This window comes from Sipha flava, unplaced genomic scaffold (assembly GCF_003268045.1).
Source record: "Sipha flava isolate LNK unplaced genomic scaffold, YSA_version1 298_pilon_pilon, whole genome shotgun sequence".
Classification (NCBI taxonomy): Eukaryota; Metazoa; Arthropoda; class Insecta; order Hemiptera; family Aphididae; genus Sipha; species Sipha flava.
Genome location: NW_020272970.1, coordinates 82210 through 92514, shown reverse-complemented (window position 1 = coordinate 92514; position 10305 = coordinate 82210). Strand labels below are relative to the sequence as shown.

Genomic DNA, 10305 nt, shown 5'->3' with positions numbered 1-10305 from the left:
TTAAGTTTCCCAACATTTTTTTTTACTACTAAAAATAACCTATGAAAAATCTTGTATTCAATTTTCAAACCTTTATAATAAATATTAAAAGTTATATGAGTTTTAATTACAAACATTTTGCAAATTTTTTTGATCTTTATCGTTTTGTCAAAATTTAATATTCAAATACATGTATATATAAATTCAATTTTGAATTCAATTTTAAAGACTTTTTTTTAAAATAAATTTATTTTGTCGATCTTTTCGAAAAAAAGCTAAGAAAAAATGAAATTTTCAACTATCTATAAATAGTTCTAATTTTTTTTTTAAAAAATCTTATATATATATATATAGGAAATGGTTTAATAATATAAAATATAATATAATATATACATATTATGTATTCAGTGTAAATATCATGTCTGGAATTGTTATTTTATGAGTTATAATAAAAACAAAAATTCGATTATGTGAAAAACCAGTACGCAATTTTTAAAAACTTTTCCTCGTCAGTTTTTTACAATTATTATGAAAACTATTGGGGAATTCGTAAAATTGCTCAAGTACTTTCAAAGTACTAACTAAACCACATTTCCCATCAGATATATCTTATAATTGTGATGATCAGAGCAGTTTTTTTGGTCAAAATTGAGTACCATGACACACACGGAAAAAAAACACACATCATAGAAATAAACCAAATGCATTTTTCATGACACTCAAAATCTAAAATTGCAGTATTCAAAAAAAAGCATTTCATCAATAGCAGGTGTATTTAATGTACTTAACAGGTTTTCAATATTTTACTTGAAATATTACTTGTTTCTAAATTAGTATCATTGAAATGAGCATTTGTAGGTAATAAGATTCTTATAAGTGAGTTCAAATGTTCAACATAAGTTGAAGGAGTGGACGATTTTTGTTACAGATAAAATTTGTTACAAAAAAAATGCGAACAAAGATTATGGAAGGTTAACATCACGATTCCCTTACACAAGATTCATCCTTGATCTACAAACTGCAAGCTTTGTTATTCAGGTGATATTTTTTATTACGAGGGTGTGGGGAATAACCTATAGTAGCCTATAGTAACTAACCACTTTTGGAACAAATGTCTACATAATTGTGCCAGGGAAATAAACACGAATAGGCGTGTCGACGGGTCAACTATATACATACGACGTCATTAAAGCCTTTATTTTAAAGCGTGGCTCTTGGCGAATCGATACGTAAACGGGAACAGCCATAACGCGGTACCGACGCCAACGACTACTTTCATACATTGTACGGTAAATGTTTGCTAGTTTTTTGTTCCGGTTGGTTCGGGTTGGTATAACATATTCACGTGACGGGATTCACGAGAGCCTGTTCGAGATGACGCAACCGAGCGACGAAGACTGGAGAGTGTTCAACATTCTTTGCGGCCAAAAAGTAAACGACATTATTACGATTATTATTTTAGATTCTATATAGAACGAAGTACCTTCCCTTTATTATCCTTACTCTGATGCAGGGCTGAGGTGTTACAGTAATGACGTGTTCGTTCGCTAAAACGGAAAACGCTATTTTTTGATCTATTCGAAAACTCTCCGAATTTTAGTTTTTCGCGTAAGGGTTATCGATTGTTGAATAATGACATAAGACGTATGTCGGACGTGTCGAGCAGAATTTGATACAAAATATTTCGAAATATTTTTAATTAAGAAATAGTTGCTACACGTTTTAAACAATGTTGAATTAACATAATTATACGAAGAGAGTGAAGCGAAAATAATTTAATTTTTAGAAATTCAATTAATTAACCCTTAAAATATTACTTTCTAAAAATATTTTGTTGTGGCATTGGTAATCCGACACCAAAACGTAACTATATACATATTATTATGTTCACGCATCGATTTCTTCGTGTTTGTTGGTTGTATCTTCCATATTTTACACTGCAAGTCCAATTTATTCGTACGAATATTAGATTCTTAGAACAATAGGTACCCATGTATATTACTTATATAATATGACTTGAACTTTTATGTGTACAAATATATAAATCGTTGTTCCTATATTTTACACTAAAAAAATTATACAATTCAACGCGACGGTAAAATTCGATTAAATTATAACCGCGCATACATAATACGGGAAGCGGTATCATAGTTCGTGTCATGCAAAAAAAAAGTTGACATCATGTCACGTTGATTGATTTTCTTTTAAGTACGTTGAGGACATGTTCGCGAAACATAATGAGAGACACACGTATAACAATGCGCTGGCCCGAGGTGATCCACTGCTGGGTACCAGGCAAACAGTAGCGCCTGAATATACAATATATTTGCAATGTTGCCTATTCAAATAAATCATATTTTCGGTAGAACGTCACAGGGTTTTTGTGCAACACGCTAATATATACATACCTATACCATTATTGTTATTCCGGTAACTTGATTAAAATAAAACAATAATTGTATCCAATAATGTTGGTAGGTATATATCATGTGTTTGGAGAAACGTACTCCTCTAGTGGTATTAACCACTACTGTACATGTTAGAAAACGATCGTTATTTTTTATACATCGAAAAATAAACTCCAAATAAACGGAGTTAACCTACTTAACTGTACGATTCCACTACGAAAATGTTTCTGTACATAGTATATCGTGTGACACGCTAATCGATAAATTCCACTAGGTCTTGACACACGCACTATTGTTACTACGCACCCAATGTCATGTTGAATTCAGTGTTCGGTTGATCGACAAACATATCAGTAGGCACCAAGTCGTCATTTTAGTGATTACCCATTTGTTCTGTTTTTTTTTTTTTTTATATAAATATTTAGAAAATAAAAACATAATAACACAGTAGTGAATCATTAATACGAACAAATACAGATGGGCATTAATAGATAAAATAAATAAAGAAAAAACGCTGTACATTCCGATGTTGACGGGAAAAGAGGTAGTTCATTCTAACTGGGAAATAATGTGCGTGACTCTTGATAATCTATATGAGAGTCCTAAAACTCGTACGTGGTACCAGTGAAAAACGTTCGGGGTTTTTTTTCTATAAACAGTCCACCTTTCGCTTTTACGTTAACGCAAAATTCAACTGTTTCGCATTTAATTTTACACTCGTTTTTTGGTTTTTGCAGATGGATACCGAGGACACGATAAACAACCACGAAATGATATCAACGTTGAAAAGTGAATTAGCTGCGTTGCAGTTCAAAAGAGATCGACTCATGTCTGAGGTAAAGTAAATTTGGCGTAACACTATAATTTTTACAGTTACGTACTTAAATTAAAATACTCAACAATTCTGTACTATGCAGTTACAAGATACGAAAGGACAGTTACGGTCCAGGGATCAAAGAACGGTAGAACTAGAAGCTGAAACAGAAATGTTGAAAGAACAGCAAGTTCGACAGAATTCTATCATTGCAAGTCTAAGAAATAGAATAAAGGTATTGGTGGTAACATTTAGGAATGCGATTGTTTAATTCGGTTTATATTTAAATTATATTGTTCTAATAGACAGTATTTCAATAATTTGACGTGGTTTTTTAATATTAAGTTTCTCTTAATTTTTCTTTAGGAGTTAGAAGACCAAGAAAGATCGCTAACTACTTCGTTAGGAAGAGCAGACATGTCTTCCGAGTCGTTAGCAAGAGAAAATCGCCACCAGGCAGAAAAATGCTCTGAATTAGAGCGAAGAATCGATCAATTGGAATTGAATTGTACAAAAGCCGAAAATGCGAGAGACTCAGCAAGAAGATCAATGGCAGAGTTCGTGAGTAGAGCTTCGGTGGCATTGGGTTACGAATCTTTGAATTCAGATTCCCCTGCCGCCGTCGATGTGGTCTTATCGAAAGCGTCAGAAATGCACCAAGTAAATATAATAATAAATTATTATGTTATGGATAATACATTTCTGGAGAGCTAAGACGGACGAAATATTAAGTAGTATAATCAACATGAAATTTAATTTAACTATATTTTACTGAAAAAATTTGACAAAACCCACTCAAATTTCAATATTTTATAAAAATTAATTAATTAATAGTTTTACGTATAAGTATTTAGAAAATTGTTATACTTAAATACGATTCAATTCATAAATAACAATACCAATAAATAATAAATAATAATAAAATAATTTTACCAATAAAACAGTACACATTTTGCACAATGTATCCTCACCTTTAACTTAATTATTACTATGAAATGTATAGGAATTAAATAGATTACGACGTAAGAACATTTCGGCCAATGAAAATTTGTCCTCAATAGAAATTGAACTGAGAAATTGCAGAGAACAATTAGAAAGAGCTTTAGTAGATAAAGAAAATCTTCAAAGACAAGCCGCTGGTCACATTCTCGAAATAGATAAGTTGAAACAAGTATGATAATATTTCTCATACACTCATCTAATCACGTGCACGTATTAAACATTTAAAACATTTTATGTGATAAATATCATGACACGTATTTACACTTAATGTAATATATGTATATATTATATTTTTATGAAGCATATTATAAATAAACCATATACATTTTTAGGAAAAAGAACATTTAGAAATGCAACAAAGAGTTATGGAACGCGAACTATCCGAACTTAGAGATAAGCTAATGGCTACCAATAGGAGTTTAGGTCTTGCTTCCAGTAACATAGCCAGTCAAGAAGCCACTATATCCACCCTCCGAAGTAAATGTGGAACCGCAGATTCGATCGAAATTCTAACTAAATTGTTTGCCCGCCGTAGACGATCTGAGAGGGCATGACGAGAGGTGCCAAAAAATGCAGACCGATATGCAACACTTTCTGGAGTCTTTGGCCGTGTGCCTGACGTCAGCCGATGGGTACGTTCAGTCCACCGAGTGCGGTGTCAAAGACGCGGTCAAGAAGCTCGTACACGAGTTGGGCAACAAGAACACAGTAAATCGATGGTGTCCTCGAGATCAGACTCATTGAAAATCGTCTTTTATAAAAATTCTTAGTTGCACCAGGAGTCCAAAGACAGGATAATAAATTTGACGGACAAGATCGAACGGTTGCAAATCGATCAGGACAGGATGGCAACGGAAAATCGCGTGTTAGCGGACGAAAAACGTAACTTGGAGGCTCGACTGAACCATACAGAGAGTGAACTCAACGTGTGCGAGATGACAAAAGAACATTTACGTAACGATAAAACTATTGTGAGTATTGTATTCGAGAATGGCGATATAAAACTCGTTCTTTTTTTTTTTAAGCGTTTCAACGTTGTCGTAAAATATAATTTGTACATATGTAATTTTTACATATTTACGTTTCCAAACAACTACTTTTTGTTAGGCGATGAAAAATATTATGAAAGTTTCATTTCATTTGAACACCATATATAATTATTATGGTGGCTGATAACGCGGAAGACCAATAGTTATGTTTTAGTTTCCATTACTTGCTACGAGTACTCGATGTGCAGATTTAACATCGAAAAGAATACGATAGTACAATTCAATTAGTTTTTGAGGGAAACGGTTAGGAGTACTGAGTCACAAAGATGACATTTTTACGCGAATAAACGTCTTTCCAACCATATTTCTGTAGTTCGTCACGTTTCTCGACAAATTGTCAAGAGCAATGCACATGGACCAAATAGCCAAAGACGTCGGCGTCGACTTACACACGGAATCGCTACTGCTGCGTGCCGAACAGCTTGCCAAACTTGAATACGATAAGAACATCGACAAGGTAAGGGAATTTTTTCGTTTTCTAACGTCGTCGTTGCAATTATTTTTTTCTCATATTTTTTTATTTTCCGTGATGATAGTTACTGCTCGGTTATCCTACTTATTCGCCACCGTTATCCAGGCATCGTTTATATTGCGATTTTCCTTACAGAGAAGTATTTGATAAGCATCGTTTTATCTCTATAATTTTATTTTTATTTTTTTTACTTGTCGTTCACATTTTTACTACCGTAGTCTTGGCGATTATGATAAATTGTTATAATATTTTGATATTATACGTAGTAGGTGGTATTGTATGAATATTGATATATTGAGCTTTAAAACGTAGGTACATCATATTTTAATATTATACATAATTGTAGATATACCAGTGAGCGCTTCTAAATCTTTAATGCTGCGTAATTATTCTTCATGTTTACTATATTTTTTCTTTGGTGCAATTATATTAGGTATACTTTGTCCTATGATACATGTGTATATTTATGTACAACTTATAATATTAAATGTATAATTATTATTATTTTGTCCATCACAGTAACACTAAGGTACTTATGAATACTTATATAAAAAAAAACTTAGGAATATATTGTGTTTTTATACATTATACTATTGCGTAGTACGTAAAAATTTATCGTTAATTTTTAAGATACATTTATCATTACTTTGTTTCATTTTTGCAATTGCTTTGTTACTTGATGATCATATTTTATGTTCATGTATGTTTCATATATTTGAATCTGGTACAAAATATTTCGTTTTCGTTTTATATACTTCTGATTTTGAATTTTTTTCCTTTAGAGCGCCCTAGTTTATCAATTACAAAGACGTGTACGTACGCTGAGAGATCAGCTGCAAAGACGCGATCTTCATCTCGATTTGTTACGCCGCAAAATCAGCGTCCAAGATGAAAGTACAAAAATACGTTCGCTTTTGGAAACCGAAAGAGACGAAGCTAATTTACGGTAATATAATAGAAACTTTAAATTCAGAAAAATATTCAAACATAAATAACTTAAATACGTCTAAATAATAATAATTATTAATATTTTTATAATATGTACTGTAGAGCGAAAAAATTACAAAAACAATTGGACAAATCACAGCAACAGCTGACCGAGAGTAGAGCACAAATCCGGGACTTGAAGCTTCAACTCTCTGATGCCGGAGACTGTAAAGTTAGTACTTCACACCATATTTGTTTAGTTAAATTTAATTTTGTTTAAAATGTACCCGTACACACAGTTGACTTCGTTGGAAAGAGCGAAGAAAATTGATGATCTCGAGAAGCGTCTAGTTGAATCAGAGATGTTGCGAATGCGTTTCTCGCGAAAAGTCACAGTGCTCAAAGAACAAGTACGATTGCATACGAGGAGAAATGTTTTTACGTTATATCAATAGAAATATTCGTAAAACGTTTGATTCTCCTCGGAAAAGCCCATAAAGACTCTGGATTTATATATTTTCATTTTGATATTTAACACGCGTCATTTTATCTTAGTTAAAGTCGACTGCGGACTGCCATAATCAAGACAAAAACCTTAACGAGCACACCATACGAGTGCTACAGGACGATGTGTCGTCGTTGAAATTTCAACTGAGCGAAGTGAAACGCCGAGAGTCTTCTGTAAGTGTCCGTTTTACCAACTTAATATGGGAAAGGTATGGGGAAAGCAGCACGTGGATCTTCAAATGACGATTTATATAACTTTTTTTTTTAGTTTTTTTTCTTTTTTTCATTTAATCTGGTGTTTCAGCTCGAAGACCTACGTCGAACGGTGATCAGTCTGCTAGGACTGGATTCTTCATGTACCGATTATGAGATCACGTCAAAAATCACCAAATTGGTAGCTGCCCACCGAGAATTTTCTATTCTGTCGAAAAGGTACGACGACCCGTTACCGTCGTACGTTCACCATGTGCCACCACCCTCCGAGTCATCGGATCCGACAACCGTGGACGACTTTGAAATCCTGAACAACGCGTATAATAAACGGCCACACAGGAAGACATAAACGATCATCAACAACTCGAACTAAAAGTTCCATAATATGCAACATAATATAAAGAACGAAGATCGTGAAATTTTTCGTTCGCACATTGCATACGCCTATGTACATAAATCGTATAATCATTTTCGATATAATATGCACTCGTTACACGTCCTATGCGCTCCCAGGTACATATCGAATGTACATGTAACATATACATATATTGTTATTGTACATACGACATTTGATATTATTATTATAATACGCGTCCGGTTCGATTGTCTATACACGATGACGGCCACGCATGTTATACTTCCGAAACCGTGATCCGTCGACGCCTCCTTAATTTAAATCTATCGTACCCGAACTCCCGGTCACTTCCCGCCGTTCGTGTTATCGTTGTTCGTATGATTTAAATTGTCTTGTAAACCGGATGGATTACGCTTTATATTTTTGACCGTTTAATATTAAATATTATATACATACAGGTATGTTAGGCGTGTGAATTTTTTTTTTTCGTTTTTACTTGATTAAAATTAAATCAACATAAGTCATAATATACACACACGTACCATGTAAATGACGTTCAAAATAAATATAAAAATACACGTGGGTTCAAAGACGTTCAGATGTCTGTTCTACACAAAAGAAATTAATTTCCAAAGCCTGTTTAATTTTCGTTGGAACGAAACAATGGTGAATTTTTTCATAAACTAATTCCTATATGTTTACGTGTAATTATTCTCAATGTTTCGGATTATTTAGCGCGCATTGGTGAACGAAGTGTAATTAAGTAGTAATTAAACTAATCAAATCCCCGTGTATACCATGTACCAAAATATTTTAAACATATTGGTAGAAACTACCACTACGTATTACATTACATCACTTTTATAATTTATATCGTGTTCATCTAAGTCAATCGTTTCTATTTGTTTCATTTGTAGCCAATTAATTTATTATTTTAATGCATATCGTTGAAACCATGTGTTCATAGTTTATAATATTATAAGCAATATACTAAAGGTATAATTATTATAACTTGTAAATTATAATTTATTTTAACATATAAGTTGTTGAAATATATATATATATATATATATCAGAATCAAGAGAATCAACATTCGTTTTATTATTATTTCCAAACATTCATTATTTTGAAGAATATCAATAAGTAGTTAAAAAAAATAAAATTAACATTATGTATACATAAACTATTGTTTATGTGGTATTTTTTGTGAATTCAAATGATTCCCTGATACTTTCTTTCATAGCATTGTTTCACAGGCCGATATTATTAGTTGAACTAGGGATTTCTTCTTATCGTGTCCGGGCTATGATATAGATACTTTATTCATCATACTCCTTTTCTACTCCATTGATTGGCTACTTACTACTACACAACTAGGGATATGTGTGTATATCATATATGTATAACTAAAACTCGTACACATATATATATATGTTATATGTTTTGTATGGTTATAGTACCACGTTTTTGACCACATTGGGCCAAATCGAATCATTTTATACTATTACTTATTTTGCCAATGGCACTGTGACTAATACGGTGGTCTGAGAACAAATGAGGATAATGTCCGAGTACGTGAAATTAATAATAATTTTGTTTTCGTCAAGTAACATCCCTATTTCCTTATATTCGCGTATACGCGTATATATGTCCAAATATGTATGCGTATAAATCATATACTTTCTTCTACAACAACATCTTCCGTCGCCATTGTTGATTTGTTGACGAAATAGCAAGGATAATAAACGCGTGTTCCACTTTCTACATCATGATCGTGTGTGTTTTTACGGTACATCGTCTTCGTTCAGCAGAGGTGCGAATGGTTTAAACGGTCCCATCCACAAACACAACGTAAATAGACAATAGATCTCGACTCCCGAATAATCGCGTTTAGGTTTCTGCCGTCAAGACTTGTATCATATTGTTATGTCAAAATACTTCCGACACTGAGATCAATTCACGAGAGAGTAAACGCGTGCATGTAATGACGTTTTATATTAATATAATTTATGAATTACTACTGTGGCTATTAGACGACCGAATGAAACACATAACCGATAGAAAATCCTCACGCCGCAAATGAAGCATGTCAAAAACTGTCCTAACAACAAACAACTACTGCACTATAATACTAGTATATGCGTACAATCGAATATCTCAGTATTCCCTTTTCCCAAGTAAATACACGTTGCGTGTAATATCGTCGAATTACAATTTATATCATTATTTATAATGTTCAGTCTGTCGGCTGCAGACACAGTATCGTAACAATTGGATATAGATACATCATGGATAATAGTGCTTGATTCTCAATCAGTAAAAATGTATAACAGTATGTCTACCGGTTGGCTATTTTCGTTTGATAATGAATTTTTTTCTTCTATTAAACCATTGAGCCTATGTATAAATATTAAACATAAATAATTATATTTTATCCGTTCGATTTACAGTTCAGGAACTATAACTATGCCGATACATGTTATATGACTTATATTTTAATGAAAAAAATCACATAATCATTCATCAAAATTAATAGTTGTTATATTAGTATTTGATCCATTGATATTGAACATGATAT

At 32.6% G+C, this 10305-nt stretch overlaps 1 protein-coding gene across 3 annotated transcripts; it reads left to right on the top strand.

Annotated features, from left to right (window-relative positions):
* Nucleotides 1-1187: 1187 nt before the first annotated feature.
* Nucleotides 1188-8187, top strand: LOC112685911 (coiled-coil domain-containing protein 170). 3 transcript variants are annotated; one of them, XM_025557958.1, is made up of 15 exons: nt 1188-1410; nt 3125-3223; nt 3305-3436; nt 3568-3861; nt 4205-4372; nt 4536-4680; nt 4739-4911; nt 4974-5174; nt 5566-5709; nt 5789-5863; nt 6507-6670; nt 6775-6883; nt 6951-7061; nt 7207-7332; nt 7463-8187. In XM_025557958.1, the coding sequence occupies exons 1-15, from the start codon at nt 1273-1275 to the stop codon at nt 7718-7720; spliced, it is 2337 nt and encodes a 778-aa protein (XP_025413743.1). In that variant the 5' UTR covers nt 1188-1272; the 3' UTR covers nt 7721-8187. The 3 variants fall into 3 exon arrangements, with proteins under 3 accessions (XP_025413743.1, XP_025413744.1, XP_025413746.1); XM_025557961.1 differs by lacking the exon at nt 1188-1410 and adding an exon at nt 2710-2931; XM_025557959.1 differs by lacking the exon at nt 5789-5863 and having other exon boundaries at nt 1189-1410.
* Nucleotides 8188-10305: the final 2118 nt, after the last annotated feature.